General features: G+C 30.3%; 2 protein-coding genes across 3 annotated transcripts in view; both read right to left on the bottom strand.

The window, feature by feature from the left end:
* LOC114337662 (DNA polymerase epsilon subunit 2) overlaps positions 1-20,035 on the bottom strand; it is a 151,834-nt gene extending 131,799 nt beyond the window's left edge. For both annotated transcript variants that reach the window (XM_050650362.1, XM_028288173.2), the window contains exons 1-4: positions 19,834-20,035; positions 19,243-19,779; positions 15,218-15,337; positions 15,021-15,162 (exon numbers count right to left, since the gene is read on the bottom strand). In XM_050650362.1, coding sequence (XP_050506319.1) covers positions 15,021-15,162; positions 15,218-15,337; positions 19,243-19,779; positions 19,834-19,901 — 867 coding nt within the window. In that variant the 5' untranslated portion in view covers positions 19,902-20,035. The remainder of the gene's footprint in view (positions 1-15,020; positions 15,163-15,217; positions 15,338-19,242; positions 19,780-19,833) is intronic.
* Positions 2,121-3,307, bottom strand: LOC114337663 (uncharacterized). Its single transcript, XM_028288174.2, has one exon. It carries the CDS (start codon positions 3,211-3,213, stop codon positions 2,332-2,334), a length of 882 nt encoding a protein of 293 aa, XP_028143975.1. The 5' UTR covers positions 3,214-3,307; the 3' UTR covers positions 2,121-2,331.
* Positions 20,036-20,831: the final 796 nt, after the last annotated feature.

Below are 20,831 nucleotides of genomic sequence, written 5' to 3'. Positions count from 1 at the left end.
ATCAAACATTTTTGGTTTACTGAGATTGGTATAGGAGATTTATAAAAAACGTTTCTTAGTTTTGAAATATGTGATTATTACATTAACAGCAATAAATTAAATTTATTTATTTGACATTTTGATCTGATGCTTATTTGTGTCAGCCGAACTGAAAAGTTTTATGGGCATAAGATTTGATAGAAAATGATACTTCATGGAAAAACATGAATAGCAGAGAAGATGTCAATACTTTGTAAAATGTAGTGTATTTATGTAAAAATTGTTTTATGCAGTAAAAAATAAACTTGTTTTTATTAGATGTAAATAAAAATTTCAATTCTCATAACTGTTTTCTCATGCATGCAATTATGATAACCCTAATACTCACTGCCCTATTTATAGATCGGCTCATAATTCAGAAATACAAAGATATAAATTAATTTCATGAACCTTGTGAGATCGGTACTCACTAGAGGGACTGCAGACGTTCGGATACAATTAGCGTCTCTTTGCAAAGACAATGATGTCGACTTTGTAAAGTAACAAGACACTTACTCAACACACACACTACACATTACACCTGAGTTAGTGATAAGTTATACAATTACGTGGCTAAAGGTTCTAGTTCTAAACCAAGGCCAGAATCAGAGAAAAAAAAATTTCATGAATAATGATAATTAAGTATGTACAGGTAAAATTTTGAAATTCGAAAAAAAATGTTTGGGTATTAATGGGTTGACCAACGTAGTAAAAAAATATTACTAAAATATACTAGCCAGTTGGGACAGGCATCAGTGAACCGAATTTCCTATAAGAGGCCTCATATTGCACATCCCCTTCAAAGGTGTATTAAAATTTAATTTCATTTTGTCTTTACCTTTATCATAAAAATGCATTAACCGCTTAACGCACACATTTATGTGCAAAAATATGTCAAAAAATTACCTATTTATTTTATTGCAGTAAAATAATTTACGAACAAGACTATTGTCACTAGATATAATCTAAAGTAAAAAAACGCATATTTTATTAGAAAAATATAAAATAACAAATACCCTCATGCGCTCACCCGAGTTAACTCGGTCGTAACTTTTTACATACAAAATACTACAAGTAAGAGAAGAAAATCACAATTATTCAAGTATAATAATGTTAAATATTGTTAACAGTGTGATACACTCTAAAACAAGGGGTTACACACAGAGGTGCGTCACACTCAGGGCAGAACATGACGTCAGCAAAATAGAATTCTACTCATCGTGATCCCACCCTAGTCGGCAGTCGATCGTAGTAAGTTTAAAATTAGAAACGAGAAAAGAAGTGGGCACAGGCGCCCATATAACAATTTTTAGGGGGGAGCAGATGTGAAGATGTTGCAGATTACATTTGGTATATTTTGGATAATCAAATATATAGTTTAAAGCACCCGAAAAGACAGGGGGCACGCCCCCCCTGCCCATAGGTATGGGCGCCCATGCATGTGGGGATACCGTTATTTAGCGCTAGAGGAGTTAAAACGCGTAGGTGCCTTATACATATATTGTACAAATATTTTAAACACGAGTTAACTCAGTTAAGCGAAAATAGAAACGTAGTTTAAAATTGAGTTAACTCGGGTAAGCACATTAAGCGGTTAAGCATTATCTTTTTTTATCAAAAAACTGTAATATCTTAAATATTGCAGTAGATGGAGCGAAATGATATGTCACAATTAAAAATTAAAGTCTGGTAAAAACAGTAACATTCGAACTTGTGAAAAACAATTGATGTAATTCAAAAAACTACCAAATAACACCAATGTGTTTTAAGGTTTCTTTCATGAAAAGGTACAGTCAATTAAATGTTTGGAGGAAAACTGTATTATTTCGAAACAAAATGTCATATTTTAGTTGTTATCTTTTAACAAATATTTTTTCTATGTTACTCTAGCCCAGTTGTAACACAGAAAATATTGATGCAAAAATGAAACTTATACTAACTAAAATAAAAAATATATTAGGAAATAACCAAAGAAAATATTTTGTTTTCACTCTCCTATAAAATTTTAATATTTAGAATTGCTATGATTTAGAACAGGATGTGCGATATGTGAAATGACTATGAAGACTTTGTTTTGTTAACTTAAATATAATTTCCTGAAATTCTATCTTATTTTTTAAATATATTATTCTGTATATCAGAAGCAGATAACTTCAACTTATTAGCAAGACATTATTGTTGTTTTCAGAAATTACTATTACATATCTTTATTATCTACATTATACTTATAAAATATCCGTTTATAAATAGTTATTGCTATTATTCATAATACTGTACATTTATTCATAAATACATATCAATAAACAAACAAAACTAATCTTTTAATAATTGGTTCCAATTAGGGCTGAGTATGAATCTATTCTGCAAACTACCTAAATTTACAGCATGTGAAAATTTCCCAATAGAAACTGACATTAAATGTTCATTAAATGATTCCCACTTTACTGCCTCCAGCTCGTAGCTTAAATTCCCAATTACAGCATCAATTTTTCCTGATTTTCGAACAAGAATCTTTCCAATAATTCCTTCTCCAGCATCATTAAGATTAAAATCACTTCTTTGGTCATCTTTTATAAAACTAAATGAATCTGGCAATTGCCATAGACCTAGTGTAGACTTTTGATCATCAAAATTAAGGAAATCAGGTTTGGGGATAGTAACATCGGGCATAACTTCCGATTTGACATTTTTAAATGAAGCTTCATTCCATTGGATATATTTGAATGAAGATATATTTTCAGAGTCACTATCACTACTCTCAGTACATTCTTTAATATCATTAATAATCTTGTCTTCATGTTTTTTAAAGGCCTCTGTTAATTTTAGTGTATTTACTATTGTTGGTGAAGTTTTTGGTGCAGCATCTTGTCTGACTCTAACAACAGGAACAATATCTGAAATTATACCTTCTGAAAATACACCTGATGATTGCACATATTTTTGTTTAACTGGTTCTTTGTTCCTTCGAGATCTTAACTTTGTATTGTTTACAACCTGAAGCTTATTCTCAGTTACTTTTTTATTTCTTATCACATTTAAATTTGGTTTATACAATTTTTTATGCTGTTTAGTTCCACCTAAACTGAGATCGCGAGGTAATTTGATAGACGTTAGACGTTGGGACGATGTATCTTTAACAAAATCTTTTTTAATAAAACTTTTTATGGATATTTTTGACATCTTTATTTTGTCCATCAAAAATTTAAAAGTATTAAAATATCCAAACAATAACAACAACTTTTGCTTGTTAAGTAAATAAATACAAATACTCTTTTGACTTTTGACAGTTCTGACTTCTGACATTTAGATTAGTTCTCTGTTTGGATGTTATCTTAGAGATGTGCAGGAATTGAGCCGAGTCAAAGAACCGAATCTTTAGAAAAGTAACTGATCCGCAATTTAATTTTAACCTTTAACTACAACTACCGAGTATCAAGTTATTATATGACGTAAGTAAACGCGTGGCGTACTTTATACACCACAAGAGAATACATTTAAAAACACCGGTTTTGTTTATTTTTTTTTCAAAAAATACGCTTGGGTATTAGTTGTTTGTTATAAACCTTATTCGGCATCAGCCAATGCTTCTCAGGTAAGTCAATTGTGATTTCTAACTGCAATCTGATCCCTTGAAAAATAAAATTACTAATAAAGAAATTTTTGATATAGTCGGTTCGCTCAACACAACTGGCTAGTGATTTTAGTAAGTAATTTTGCCAATTTTAGTAAAATTAGCAAAAAATAATTTTACTAAATAGTTAATAATTACTAAATAGTTAGTAATTTGACCAAGTTTGGCAAAATTGGCAAAAAACAAAAAAAATACCTACTAAAATCGCTAGTGTCTGAGTTTAGCGAACTGATTATATGTGATTTTTTACATGAAAAAAGTATTGTTTATAAAGAAAAATATATTTTTTCTATGGATGCTATACAATGTGCAACTTCTCTCACTACTTACATACATTCAAAACGAACAATTTCTCAGGGTGTGAGAAAAGTCGGCCATTGCAGTGAGAAATATTTTTTCTCACGGGTTCCATACGTAGAATCGCGGTTTTCATGGTAACATGCACAATACAAACACAAATATTTTTGTCAAATAAAATGTGTCAAATCAAAACTTACGAGGAATTACCTTTCAAAACTGTTCAAATATAACTGGTAACTATTATTTTAAATAAATAAAAGTATATAAATATTAAGAATATTAAATACCTACATATGTGTATAATATGTATTTTATTTCAATTTTGGCATATAATCTACATAATAGCACCTAAATTATTTAATTTTGAAGATTGTACTCTTGACAAAAACGCATCCATAGAAAAAGTACAGTGTACAACACGTGAGAAAACGACATATTTCTCTCTCGCTTGATTTGCGGCACTCGCCTCGTACCTCGGCTCGTGCCAACAAACTTCTACGCTCGTGAGAAATATGTCTTTTTTCTCTCTTGTTGTACAATATACTACTGTGCCATAATGAAAAAAAAAACAATTGAAAGACGTACTTATATTACTACAATCGTGGCGTATTTTGTACACCACCGAAAACAACAAATAATAAACTAGTAATTACCATCTTCTCAGAACGCCGATTATAACGAAACTAAAAACAATTGTAAAGCACATTCCAGTGATAGGTTAGATAGATAAACAAGGTCAAAAATTAAATTGTTAAATTCATTTGCAGTAGAATTCTCATATCTGTCGTACAAAATACGCCACAGCGTGTAGTTAAAGCTTAAATGCTAATTTAAAGCATCTAAGGAATATCCCAACATTTTAAATGGAATTATTGAAAGAGGTGGTTATAAACAAGTGTAAGATAGACGAAACAGGGCTTTATAGGTCTTTTCATTCACAGTCATTTGTTTCGAGCTTCTGTCATATGTCCTATAATCCGTGTATATTAATATTATACACAGATTATACAACAATGACAGTAGCTCGAAACAAATGACAATCGATGAAAAGCCCTATTGGAAGTGAATGCCAGATCGCACGTACACTTCAAAAACCGAAAAAGCTGTGCCTTGTTATAAGGTGTCTAAAGAACGGTTGACTTTATACTCCAGTTAAATAAGGCAAAAATATACCATGTTCGGGACAGCCAGGTTGCAAATGGGTTTTTTCATACTAATAGACACCTACAGTCCGTCTAATTTACTTACCGTTGCACGTCATTATCAACGTTAGAGGTCTAAGTTGACATTGTTGCCCAATTACAAAAAATTCGTGAATTCATTTTAAATAAAATACATCACACAATTTTTGCGAAAGTGGATTATACAGCAAAACAAATTAATATTCAATGTAAATAAATAAAAACTTTAGAAATAGAAAACAAGAATCAAGTTATAATCTTACGTTAAAGTACATAATAAAAACAGTAAATATAATGAAACAAATACTTATAGTAAAGAATATAAACATATATGAAGTGTCATCACCGCAACTGTCAAATAAATGTTACCAATTTATGCCAAAATATCACCTTCGTTCAATTATAGTTACAGTGTATTCCGAACAAATTTGCTTCATAAAAACGCTTTATAATCCATTTATACAAATTAAATGAAACATATTATTGTGTATTTCTTTAAGTTAAGATTAATAGAAATCTTTAAATATTATTTCTACGCGTATATAATAATATGTCTAGTGGCTGTAATGCCAGTGTACTCGGCAAAGTGATTCTAAAAAAGTACACACCTACCGCCTAAATATTTCGTGTTGGTATCATGTGATGTCACGGGCTATGACGCGGATGACGTGCAACGGTAAGTAAATTAGATGGAGTATAATACATTATAAATACAAAAATGCCCGTTACAGTTCGGACGAGAATATTAGTTATTAACAAATAAGGGTCAAAAGTGGCAGTTCTTTCGTTTAAATCGCTACAGGTAAAAATAGGGTAATTAATTATCTTATTTATAGTATTCGTCTTTTAGTAGATGATCCAAAGTTTAAAATAACAGTTTTTGAATTTTGGTCCCATCATTTGTTGCTTCGAAAATTGCAAAATAAAACTAAAATTTCGAAAATAAAAGAACTGCTATATCTTTTGTGAAAATGACCTTAAGATTTTTATATTGCACGAAAAGTTGAGTCAAACAGTCCGTATAATGCACAAATTTTAAGACGATTCGTTAATTAGTGTAAATTTTATTCAATTTGTTTATCCCAAAGAGCTTTTTTTTGCAATATTATTGTTCAGAAAATAATAATGATATAGCAATTCTGTGGAAACCACATGAAAGAAGAATAGTCATATTTTCAAAGTATTTAAAAAAATAATTAAAAAATCATTTATATCACTCCGAAAATATTCTACTAAAGTAGAGTCATTTTTGGCTTATAAACAATTGGAATAACTTTGTTAATACTGACTGTAGGCTAAAACTACAACGCGATTTGAAAAGTTGGTTTTTTTATACGAATTTTCAAAAAAGAACTTTTCGCCTAGGTTAATTACGGTCAAAGTTAGCCACTTTTTTTATTTAATTGACGGCTACTTTGTTTATAACAATTTAGCAACCTTACTAGCGCAATTTTGAAGACGAAGGTATATAGTTTATGTGTAAAAGTTTGAGTAAACTTTGAACTTCAACAGAGTGGTTAAAGCTTTAAAAATAACGTCCTAACGAAATCGATTCGTGGTCGGTGGAGGGGACATATTAAAATCCGTGCACCCAAAAAAGGAAACTGATTCTTCAAACATATGCTGCGATTAATATCTCAGGAGCTTGTTGATGGATTTTGATCATAATTTTTTTAGAGATTTTTTTAAGACCTACCAAATATACACATATAATTTCATAAAAATCAGTCAAGCGGTCTCGGAGGAGTATGGCCACTAACACTGTGACAGGAGAATTTTATATATGTAAATATATAGATGGCTATTAAAAAATAGGGGTTGGTGATAGAAAAGTGAAAATTAAGGGTTGTATGTATTTTTGAATTATACATCATATATAAATTAAGGTAGACAATTTTGTCCAAAAAAAAAATAAAAAAAAATGTCAGGGGGGCAACCCCCTTATAACTTATGGGCATGAAAAATAGATTAAAACCTATACTCAGTCCTATAGGATATACGTGTAAAATTTCATAAAAATTGGCCAAGCCGTTTCGGATTAGTATGGTAACTAACACTGTTACAGGAGAATTTTATGCATATAGAAGTAACTGTGAATTAAATAATAAAAGTGGCTAACTTTGACCGTAATTAACCTAGGGGAAATTTTTCTTTTTTGAAAATTCGTGTAAAAATACCAGCTTTTGAAATCATAAAGTAGATTTACTCTACAGTCAATATTAACAAAGTTATTCACATTGTTTAGGTATAAGCCAAAAATGACTCTACTTTAGTAAAACGTTTTCGGAGTGATAAAAACGTCTTTTTAATGATTTTTTTTCAATACATTGAAAATATAACTATTCTTCTTTCACGTGGTTTCCACAGAATTGCTATATCATTATTATTTTCTGAACAATAACATTGCGGAATAATAACCTCTTTGGGATAAACAAATTTAATAAAATTTAAACTAATTGACGAATCGTCTTAAATTTTTTTGTGGATTATATGGACGGTTTGACTCAATTTTTCATGCAATATTAAAGTCTTAAGGCCATTTTCGCAAAAGTTATAGCAATTTTTTATTTTCGAAATTTTAGTTTTATTTTGCAATTTCCGCAGCAAAAAATGATCAGACCAGAATTCAAAAAGTGCCAGTTTAAACCTTGGCTCATCTACTAAAAGAAGAATATTATAGGTAAGATATTTAATTACCCTATTTTTACCTGTAGCGATTTAAACGAAAAAACTGCTATTTTTGACCCTTATGATAAAAACGTCTTTTTAATGATTTTTTTTCAATACATTGAAAATATAACTATTCTTCTTTCACGTGGTTTCCACAGAATTGCTATATCATTATTATTTTCTGAACAATAACATTGCGGAATAATAACCTCTTTGGGATAAACAAATTTAATAAAATTTAAACTAATTGACGAATCGTCTTAAATTTTTTTGTGGATTATATGGACGGTTTGACTCAATTTTTCATGCAATATTAAAGTCTTAAGGCCATTTTCGCAAAAGTTATAGCAATTTTTTATTTTCGAAATTTTAGTTTTATTTTGCAATTTCCGCAGCAAAAAATGATCAGACCAGAATTCAAAAAGTGCCAGTTTAAACCTTGGCTCATCTACTAAAAGAAGAATATTATAGGTAAGATATTTAATTACCCTATTTTTACCTGTAGCGATTTAAACGAAAAAACTGCTATTTTTGACCCTTATTTGTTAATAACTAAATTTCTCGTCCGAACTGTGACGAGCATTTTTGTATTTATTATGAATTAGGTAGATATATAGTACCCAAAAACCCCATTTGCAACCTGGCTGCTCAAGTGTCCCGACAAACACCTTATTTTTTGGACTATTTCTACTTGATGTAAATGCAGCGTGTGATTTTAAGCTAAAGCCACTTTTAGTATATTTGTCCGAAAATCCAAGGCCTCAATTACGCGTCGTATGGAGATCCAACAAGAAAGCTTGGATGACTAAAGCTACTTTTGAAGACTACACTTAAGAGCAAAATAATCAACTCACTTCTGAATTGTACACGTTAGATGTCTCGAATGTCCTAAACCTGTTGTTCGATTTGAGTAATTTTTTAAATATGTTATAGCCTTATTAAGAAAATCGATGTAATAATATTGTTGCTGGACAGTGTGACAATCATACTGTGTTTTTTCTTAAAGTTCGGAACACCCTGTGGGAGATTCTAGCATACCTATATAAAATAATTAAATTAAATCTCAATTGTAGCCTTAGGCTTTCTTAACATCATTATAGTTATAATACAAATTGACATATGGTAGGTGAAAAGAGATTTCTGTTGGTGCATGCTCAAATCGGTGCGTTCAACTTAAAATAACAGAGAAATGGTCGATTCTATGAGTACAATACTACCAATATCTTTTGCAGCGATTGAAAAGAGCTTTAAAACGAGCACCGTTAAATGTCGATTATGTCCAACTAAGCGAGATATGCTGCAAAAAATTGATGACTAATAATTTATTTTAAGATAAAATGCGAAATATATTATTTAACCCCTCATCCACCAGAATTTAAAGGCATCGTTTTCTTTCTACAATACCTTTTTATTATAGTGTTATTTATATGTTCAAAAAGTTGGATGAGTTTAAAATAAATGGTTTTTGAAAAAAAAGGATCAAATTATGGAGCGCATTTTAAAATTGTCTTAAAAATCTTCCATTTCCCCATGTAATTCGAAAGTGATAAAGAGATACAGTAATGAAAGACAAAACAAAATTGTTATCTGAAAAAACCCTACATTTTTGTATGGTTTGTTTAGCAGTAAATGGTTGACTTCAATTAGTGCGGTCGTAAATATTATTAAATTTATCTGACCTGGCCCATTGTTAAGACCCACCCGTAGCGATAAGCAACCGAAGTAGACAGAGTTGGTCTTTTGACAATGAACACTGACTAGACGGTACTCCTATAATAAAGCAAAGAATCCACAAAGTATACAATAATTACGACGACAAAAACAAAAAAACGGATGTAAAATATTTTGCTTTGCCTTATATACCCAAAATTCATGTTTCCAAATGAGTTTTAAAATAAATTAAATCTATTTTAATTGCTAAGATTATAGAAAAACAAACATTCAAACATATTTAAATTTTACCTGAAACCGGGCTTTATACTATTGAAATACCAGTAAAAGTATTGACCATTGAAGTCGACCATTTACTGCTAAACATACCATACTTAATCTTTTTGGACATTTATTTTAAACCGGTCCAACTTTTTGAACATATAAATAACACTATAATAAAAAGGTATTGTAGAAGGAAAACGATGCATTTAAATTCTGGTGGATGAGGGGTTAAATATACTTCTCATTTTTCCTTAAAATACATTAGTCATCAATTTTTTTCGTACCATATCTCGCTTAGTTTCAATATGTAATCGACCATTTAACAGAGCCCGTTTTAAAGGTCTTTTCAAGCACCACAAAAGGTATTTTAAGTTAAATAAACCGATTTGAGCAGGCACAAAAAAAATCTTTTTTCACCTACCATTATTTTCATAAGCTACAAAATAGGAAACTTACACATAAAAATATTTTTGCATAAAATTGTTAATTTATGTTTAAAAATATCATGTTCAAAATATTACGTCTTAATAATTATTAATAGTTTACGTACAATAACTGATAATAGTTGCGCGCCCAAATTTACCGTTTCAAACAACTTCAAAAGCCTGCGCTTGGGTCTGATGTCACCAACTATGATGTTTGCCAGTGTTCTCGTTTGGCTAGTGCCAGACGTGCACTGTGAAGGCAATATTTTGAAATTTTAAAAATTTTCATTTATTTATAATATTGTTTTTAGTTTACGGAAATACATTTTTTTTACAACCTATGTATCTCAAATGCCAAATTACATTATAAAGTTATGTAAGTACGTACATAGATACTACTAAAAAATTACGTATAAAAAGAAAGGATGTTTTATTAAAATAAATAAATAGGCATATATGTATTTAGTTTAAAATTTGAATTTCATTTTCACATAAAGAAATAAAAAATATTTTATGGATAAAACTTTATTTTGTCAAAGTTTTATTCCATTTATTTTTAATAATTTAGCAGAGCCAAATAGATGGGGGAAAATATTTACACTCCAAAAGTCTTGTGCTATACTAATCAAACTGTCAATAAGACCTGCGTCATATTCTATCCAAATATTTATAAGTAAATATTAAATTACTTTCAAAGTCTGTATCTGCTACGCAAAAAACACTTATTTTTTAAATAGAAACATTTGCAACTGTACTTTTGCATTGGTTATTTGGTTAATAGATTAGATTTTAGCTCTCGGTCTCAATTTTCTACCAACACAACTTTTTAAATCCAAAACGTTCGTCCCTTATTATAATTAAATTTCCGACTACATATATTTCAGTCCTAATATTTTGTAATAAACAAAACTAAAACCTATCATTTATAAATATTTTAGATTCATAACAAAGAAGAAACAAAAAACTTAAAAATAAACAATACAATATTATACTTTTTGTAATAAAAGTAAGAGTAACTAAAACCTATTGTGATAAACAATATAAACATGCTTATTAATAATGTTTACTTATTTGTCTTAACACCTGATCAATTTCAGTTTGAAACTAAATAAACTGATTATGTGCTATACCTACAAGAACACAAATAATACCTTGGAATTTCCAATTAAATACGATTAAAATGGAGTTAATACAATCCCCAAAACAACCTTTATTTATTTTGAACTTTTATTTATACAATCGACTTCTACATAAGAGTTTTAAGTGAATATGAATAAATTTGTAAATAATATTTCCGAAATATCCTAGAAGTTTTGTTGTCGATGGCAGGTAGACCGTGGGTCGTGACGTCAGACCCGTTTACGCGTCTCTGAAGAAATTTGAATTTTATAGCGTTTTCAAAGCCGCATAATAAGCGTATGAGTTAAAAATATTTGATTTTTTTGCATACATGCGTTTTAAGATCATGTTACCTTATATTTTTTTAATTTTATTTTAATATTTAAAAATATATGCAAGTTTCCTATGTCAGCTGCATAATTTTTAAGGTATTCGCAAAAAACCGTCCGAAAAGGTGTCATTTTTCAATGAAAATGGCAAATTTTCAACCACGAATAACTCAAAAAGTATTGAGTTTTCAAAAAAAAAATTATGCCGTTCATGATAAATTCTTACTGATAATGCATTTTTATTGCACTCCCCCAATTCCAGATCACATCTACCATTTCATTAACAGTAAAATTCATCTTAAGTATTTAATGTAAACGAGTTGTATATTTTTTAAATTTTCATTCTGTAATGCGATTTGGAATAAATTTCTGGGGGGAAAGTAGAAACGCTGAACAGGTTTTCATATTACAAAAAAGAGCAATCAGAACTCTACTTAACTTGAAATACAGGGATTCATGTAGAGATAATTTCAAAAAGCTCAACATACCTACTAACAATGGCCGGAACATACATATATATGAATGCTTACTTTTCATTTTTTAAAATAGACATAAATTCTTGAAACACAACAAACCATAATACAAATACACGAAACAATCTCATAAACTATAATAATATACCAATACATTGACTAACTACATCTGAGAAAACCACAGAATATGCCTGTATTAAATTCTTTAATAAACTGCCTTACAGCATCAAAATAGAAACGGACATAAATAAATATAGAAAGTCTGTTCAACAGTTGCTCATACATATAGAACCGTACAAAGTGGAAGAATACCTTCAAGCTGACCTACAGGGAGACTGAGGGCTCTTATCTGAATCTAAATGTCACTGTTATTATTATTATATTTTAATATTACTTTTATGTTAAGTGTAGGTTGTTTCAGCAACCCTTATAAATTGTAATTGACACCATTCTCTCTATTGACAATTTGTATTTGTAACTTGTGAATCCTGAGAATAAAGCTTTTTTCTATTCTATTCTATTCTAATAACACAATAAACAAACAATAATGGTAAACCGTCACTTTTAGACAATTTCAGTCATGGCTTACTTACAATTTGGAAAAATTTAGACACCTTAATAATAATTTGCTCAGAAAAATGAAAATATGCTTCTTTTCATGAGCATTTTTCAGTGCGTCACAAATGATAGAAAAAAGGTAAGTCCGTGATAATATACATTTTAGTGACATGACATTTTAGTTAAATGACAGTTGTCACATTTTATTTGCAATTTGGCATAAAAACAAATCAATTGTGTTTATTGCATTTATAAAATGGTATTTTCTTTGATTTGTATAGTCTTATAAATTGTTCAGATTATATTCGTAGATATATTATACAGGGTGTTTCAATAATAATTGTCCATATAGCAACTGGAGAAACCTTAGCACAAAATACGAAGATTTAACCTAAAACACTTAAATCAAATGTGATTCCTTACTGAGTTACAGGGTGTTTTACTAAAAATGTAAAAATTATTTTTGTTCAACAATTTAAAACTATTCGACGAATCCTTTTCATACTTGGCAGGAAGTATAGGTACTGTACAAACTACTAAATTATGTTAAACACACGTTTCTGGCTATTACCAGAGGCGTACGACGGGGAAAGTGAATGGTTTACCCTTTCCAAATTCTACGCCACTGGCGAAATTGCTATTTTAGTTCAATTTTTGGTTCTCTAATACTTTCTATCAAAATAAAGTACTCTTCATTCGTAACGATAAAGTCATTAGTTTTCGAGATCTTTGAAGTTAAAAATGAAACGACACAGTTATTTTGATTATATATTATATGAAATATCTCGAAAACTAATCATTTTATCGTTACGAATGAAAAGTATATTATTTACATAAAAAGTATTGGAAAATCAAAAAATTACACTAAAATAGCAATTTCATCAGTGGCGTAGAATTTGGGAAGGGTCAACAAGCCACTATCCCCTGTCGTACGCCTCTGGTAGTAGCTAGAAACGTGTATTTATCTTAAATTAGTAGGGTGTACAGTACCTACACTTTGTGCCAAGTATGATAATGATACGCCAAATAGTTTTTAAAGTAGTGGGTACAAATATTTTTAAAATTTTAATCATATATGAATCATATATCATAAATTATTAATCAAAATAACTGTGCCGTTTCATATTTAACTTCAAATATCTCGAAAACTAATGACTTTATCGTTACCAATAAAGAGTACATTATTTACGTAGAAAGTATTGGAGAATCTAAAAATGGTACTAAAATAGTACTTTCTTCAGTGGTGTAGAATTTGAGAAGTTTCAACTATTCACCATCCCCTGTCGTACGCCTTTGGTAGTAGCTAGAAATGTTTGTTTATCATAATTTAGTAGGGTGTATAGTAGTCGCCCTTTCTGCCCAGTATGAAAAGGATAACGTAGAATAGTTTTAAAATGCTGAGCAAAAATAGTTTTTAAATTTTTAGATAAAACACCCTGTAACTCAGTAAGGAACCACATTTTATTTAAGTGTTTTAGGTTAAATCTTCGTATTTTGTGCTAAGGTTTCTCTAGTTACTATATGGACAATTATTAATGAAACACCCTGTATAATTCGCAAATTATTTTATTTTCGATTATAGCGCCATCTATTGACAACTAGAATAAATGTTATAAATGTCACCGACGAAATGTAACCACCAACGTGCGTTTTTTTCTGTCACATACAATTTAATGCGTTAGAAAGAAATCAAAAAACCGTGACGCACTGAAAGATCCTCATGAGAAAAAGCATATCTCGAAACTAACAAATTTAGACATAGGGAATATTATATAAAAATTAAAGTGCGGTAATGGTACTTTTCGATATTTACATAAAATACAGAGTGTTCCATTTGAAATTACTGAAAAATTAATTTACTTGCGTTTGGACTCACCCTGTATTGGATTTAAAGAAAATTTGCAATATCAACCATTCTTAAAAATGTTGACAATCAACAAAAAAATATGGCATCAATAAACCATTGCTGTTGTGATTATTTTTATTTATACATACAGGGAGCTGAAAATTGTTACGATTTTCATGGAAAATTGGTTATAATTTTGTAAGGGGCTCATAGTTCTTGTAACAGTAACACTGCTGTCCTCAAATAAAACGCGGTATGTGCAGCCAACTTAAAACTGAGAAATCGGCTCTCAAAGTTTTTTCTCAGGACTCTATATAGCACATGCGGCATATTGAAATTTATTTATTTTTGTATTAAATAAAATGATATGGCTTTCAGACATTCCAGAAGCATAAATAAGGTCACAAGGAAACCACATATAGCAAAAACTCGATTTTAAATTTTTTTGCAGATACCGCGTTTTAATTGAGGACAGCAGAACAGATCTTGCACCTTTTTATTGGCACCCTTAATACTACAAAGCAAAAAATCTTACCTGAGGATAATCCAACCATACGTCAGAAAAAAATAACATGAACTTATTTTTGTTTTGTGTCATATATTGCTTTAAACTTGCAGATTCTCGCAACTGTAAATTTGAAAGTCCTCCAAAGTAATTGATATTTCCAAAGACTGGTCTAAAACATCCATGTGAAAATAATAAGAAAATAAGACAGAAAACAACTTACGTACCTTGAACCTTTATAATCTTCACCGGGTGGTAGCACTATTGAGGAGACCAGAAGAATGCGATCTTCATAACAACCATTTACTAAAACTAGGGTATTTTCACTAAAAAATCCTATATGAAATCTAAAAAATTATATCAAAATTAATAACCTACAATTTTGTATTTTGCTTAAACACCTTGGCTGAGTTTAGTTAGAGATAGGTACAGTGAAACCCCGATAAAGTGGGTATTACATTATCCTAAATTCAGGACCAATATTCAGGATATGATTTATGACACTAAATTCAGTCACTGAAGCTCGCGATTACACCATCCTAAATTTAGGATCGTAAATAATTATAAAAGACAGGGTTTGAAAACCAAGTGTTAAAACCACAGGGGTTCGGTTTAAGCAGGTAAATCTTTTAAAAGCAGGTAAAAAAACAAAAGCTTTTCCTAATCAGATTTGAACTACCAGCTTGAGTGACGGACGTGTCGAGTGAATTACATGTCGTGTCGGTGACATGTTTATCGTTTTGGGTACAAAAGGTACAGTATTGTACCAGATGTTCTCTGATTGTACACCCATCCGATTTTAGACGGCGCTGTACCGTCGCCCCCGTACGAAATTATTCCGATTCGACTTTTTGCACAAATTTACTCAAAAAGAGGTCCTTATAACAAATCCACAGGGTACTGGGAGGTGCCGAGGTCGGAAAATTGTTTAAACATTTTTTTTAAACAAATTCAAAAAATCAATTTTTTCACTTCGTATACTTTTTTTTAGATTACATGGGTCATTCTGGGCAAAAAAGGTCTCTTGTGATTTTTCTCTAAAAATAATTTTTGTCGAGTTATACGCAATTTAAAATTTGAAAAATGCGAAAATGGCCATTTTTAAGGCTTAATATTTTAATTAAAAATAATTATTATTATGAAAGTCAGAAAGTGACCAAATCAAAGTTTAAAACCTCTCCTTCAAGAGCCGGAAGAAATTTTGTCATTATTTTATAGTCCTGTCGCCAGGGGGGGTACAACGGCCTCCTGTATTCAGATGGCCTTACCAAAGTTTTTTTTATGGATTTTGACCCGTAGAACACGAATTTTTTGGGTAACAGTTGATCCGGATGTCGATAAGATTGTTATAAACAAAGAAGTTGAGGAATTACATAACAGCGATTTCTCGGAAAACAAAACATTTTTTTGTATTTTTTGGGCCATTCTAACCAAAAAATGTTCCTACAAATTTTTTCGTAGGATGCATAGTTTTCGAGATAAACGCGATTGAACTTTTAAAAAATCGAAAAATTGCAATTTTTGAACCCGAATAACTTTGGATTAACAAATAAAATAGCAATTCTGCTTACCGCATTTGAAAGTTCAAGTCAAATTATATCGGTTTTAATTATTTGCATAGCTAAAAATTTATTATTTTATTGTTAAAAAAAGCTATAAACACCTGGTGCTTGAGTGAGGTGTTCAATGATTTCTCATTTAAAATCGAACGAGTAGGTAGAGTAGGTACAAATGCAAGCGAGGCTATTTCTACGTAGCATGCATTAAAACGCATGTATTAGGCACGGGAAACACTGTGTGTTTATAGCTTTTTTTAACAATAAAAAAATAAATTTTTAGCAATGCAAATATTCAAAACCGATATAATTTGACTTGAACTTTCAAATGCGGTAAGCAGAATTGCTATTTTATTTTTTAATCAAAAGTTATTCGGGTTCAAAAATTGCAAATTTTCGATTTTTTGAAAGTTCAACTGCGTTTATCTCGAAAACTATGCATCCTACAAAAAAACTTGTAGAAACATATTTTGGTTAGAATGGCCCAAAAAATACAGAAAAATGTTTTGTTTTGCAAAAAATCGCTGTTATGTAGTTCCTCAACTTCTTTGTTTATAACAACCTTACCGACATCCGGATCAACTGTTACCCAAAAAATTCGTGTTCTACGGGCCAAAATACATAAGAAAAACTTGGGAAAGTCCATCTGAATAAAGGAGGCCGTTGTACCCCCCCTGGCGACAGGACTATTATTACAATGCTATTATTTTTAATTATTAACAATTAGCGCTATATAATAATTTTTAATCGAGTTATTAAGCATTGAAAATGGCTATTTCCGCATTTTTCTAATTTTAAATCGCGTGTAAATAGACAACAATCAATTTTAGGGAAAAATCACAACAGACCTTTTTTGCTCAGAATGACTCAAATTATCTAAAAAAAATTGTTCGAAGTGAAGAAACCTGTGGATTTGTTATAAGGGGACGTTCAAGTATTACGTAACGCAGGTTGGGGAGGGGGGGGGGGCAAAAATCTTCAAAAATAGCGGGACGTAATACTTCAACATCCTATTACGGTGCGTTACATAGGGGGAGGGGGGGTCAAAAATCTTCAAAAATCACGTTACGTAATACTTCGCATTAAAGTTTGTGCAAAAAAAAGAATGTGTGTATACTTAACAGGTTATTCGTATTTTATTTAAATATTAAACTAACTTTCTTACCTACCACTTTTAAAAATTTTTTATTAAAACAATACCAAAAATAAAAAAAAAGAATATGACTCGTCTGGGATTTCTCGATCTCCGGTCACACGCTCGACCACTGATCTATATTCCCTTTGCTTTGACAGGTTACAAGAATTCTCATACATACTGACAAATTTAATAGACCAAGTGAAGTATACAAAAATACTTTAAATATACTTACTATTATTATAAAATATCTTATTCCCGAGGAAGACAAATCCAAAGACACAAAAATTATAATAAATAATACATTTACTAAAAACACTAATATATCCTTTTAATGACTTATTGGCGCTGACAGAGCTGATACATACATATCTTGAAAGATTAGCAACGAACTACATACTGTCTGTGTGCGCATGCACCCGGTATTATAAAATTTCACTCCCCATCGTAAAGAAGTATAACTTCAAAAATCTAATCGAAATAATTTCGCTAACCGGGGAGACGATACAGCCTATAGCGCTAATTGTTAATATGTAATTAAAAATAACAGCTTCGTAATAAAATAATGACTAAAGTTTCTTCAGGATCTTGAAAGAGGGGGTTTTAATCTTTGATTTGGTCACTTTTTACTTTCATAATAATAATTTTTAATCAAGTTATTAAGCCTTAAAATAGCCATTTTCTCATTTTGCATTTTTCAAATATTAAATTGCGTATATCTCGACAATAATCAATTTTAGAGAAAAATGACTAGAAACCTTTTTTGCTCAGAATGACCCAAGTTATCTAAAAAATTTGTTCGAAATGAAACAATTATTTTTGTGAATTTGTTTAGAAAAATTGTTTAAACAATTTTTCGACCACTGCACCGCCTGGCACCCTGTGGATTTGTTATACGGACCTGTTTTTGAGAAAGTTTGTGCAAAAAAATCGAGTCAGGATAATTTCGCTAACGGGGGCGACGTTATAGTCCCAACTATTTAGCCATTTAGGATGTCGAAAACCATCCTAATTAGGATGCTAACCGTCTAAATGCGATTACACTATCCTGAATTCAGGACAATCTAAATATCGAACACTAAATTTAGGAAGATGTAATAGCCTCTGAAGTCAGCCTCCAATAACCCGGAAGTCCGGCTAAGTGGACCGATTTTCATCGAACAAACATTTCAACAATAAAAATGTTACAGAGTTTTTTACCAAGAAATGAACAATAACCACTGTACGTAATTTAGATGTACTGTGCATATATATTTAATGGTTTTGCAATTATAATGGAAGTTTATCTGTAAGTATCAGTATTTTATTATATTTTACCATATTCTCCGGCTAACCCGGATCAGCCACGCTCCCGATTAATCTGACTTTTCGAGATTCTACTGTATGTGTATGTATAAAGTAAGTAAGTGCATTATGAGGCATATAAGTCCTGTTGTAAACCTTTGCCACAGTACATTATGACACAGTTACTGTTAGGTGTAATATGAGGTCTTTTTGTTTCGTGATGCAGCCAAGGTGTTAAATAAAGAAATATTACATTTTAATTGAATTAAAAAATTACTTAGCATGTTGTAGATTTAGCTCCACCATTCCAGTTGGATCTTCCAAATGCCACTTTCCTTCAGAAACTTGAAACAAAGCTCCTAAAATTAAAACCCTATCTAATGTAACAGTGGAAATTGTTAACAAATAGTCCACAGTTTGCAGCTGTATATCTCCTTTTAGATGAAAATTTCGTCTGGTTCTTTGAAGCACTGTGGTATATCTTTCCAAAAATAACTTTGCCTTAACATCAGCATCTGGTAAAATCACTGATTTTCTTTGTTCCACATAATACTGTTTACGGTCAGGATTGTAACTAAGTTTAGGAAAGTCAAATGCACTTATAATATTAAAAATCGATTCATTAGTATCACACCCACTATAAAAACATGATTTAATTGCTTTTTTTATATGTTCTAATTCAATACTCTTTTCAAAACTGCATTGGCTTTCTAAACTATTACACATACTGTTTAAGTTCGTATCAAATGTTGAATTATCAGCTAAATCTACCCCTTCTGCCACAAATGTTTGTAATATAAGTTCACAGAATTCCCTACAAATGATACATTTGTTTAAGAAAGAAATTTTAATCATTGATAAAACTCACCGTCTAACACTGAAACCGCTTAACTTAAATGCATTTTGCAACTTTTTCTTAATTTTTTCATCTGCCATTTTTGCTACAATAAATATAACCTTTTTATTTTAGATGAATTTCTAAAAAAACTTTCATAATATATTTTTCACTTCACATTCACATAATTTATTAACCACAGTTTAACCTAACTTTATTGGTTTCCCGCCAAATCATCTTCATTTAAACACGAGAAAGACATTTTTCAATTAAGTTGCCTGCCTGTTTCATTGTGATTGGTCAAAACCACAGCTCATACAGGAGGTGGTCCAATAATCGTGACCAGTTTTGAAATCACCATAAAGCTTGTCACACACGGGGAGCTAGACAAAAATACTTATACAGGATGTCCCTGTAAGTTGGAACCATATGGAAAACTTTTTTTAATTTTACGAAAAAAAGTTATTCTTTATAAAAAGTTCTGCATGGTCTAAAACCTAAGATTCCGCCATCATATATCAAATTTTATGAGTATTATACGAAATATGTCAAAAAATATGAATTTCGCTAAAGAGTAAAGTAGCTTTATTTTTCACAATATTGAAAATTGTTATTATGAAAAGTTGTTTGGAATTAAGAACTATATTCTAATTATGCAATCACATCTTTCTAATTGAAAAAAAAATCTGAAATTTTTTTTAATTTTGTATAATTAACAATATATTTAAATATTTCAATTATGATTAACTTAACTTTTTTATTATTAATTTGACGAAAAAAGGTATTCGTCATAAAAAGTTCTGCACGGTCTAAAACCTAAAATACAACCATATTATATCAAATTTTATCAATTTTGTACGGGGTATGTCAAAAAAGATGAATTTCGCTCAAGAGTCAAGCAGCTTTATTTTTCACAATATTGAACATCGTTGTTATGAAAAGTTGTTTGGAATTAAGAACTAATTGAAAGAAAAATTTCGAAAAGTTTTCTTAAATTATGGATAACCAACATAATTTTCATTTATTTCAAC

This window comes from Diabrotica virgifera, chromosome 5 (assembly GCF_917563875.1).
Source record: "Diabrotica virgifera virgifera chromosome 5, PGI_DIABVI_V3a".
In the NCBI taxonomy this organism is placed as follows: domain Eukaryota; kingdom Metazoa; phylum Arthropoda; class Insecta; order Coleoptera; family Chrysomelidae; genus Diabrotica; species Diabrotica virgifera.
Note: the sequence above shows the minus strand (reverse complement) of the source record. Positions and strands in the feature narration are given on the sequence as shown.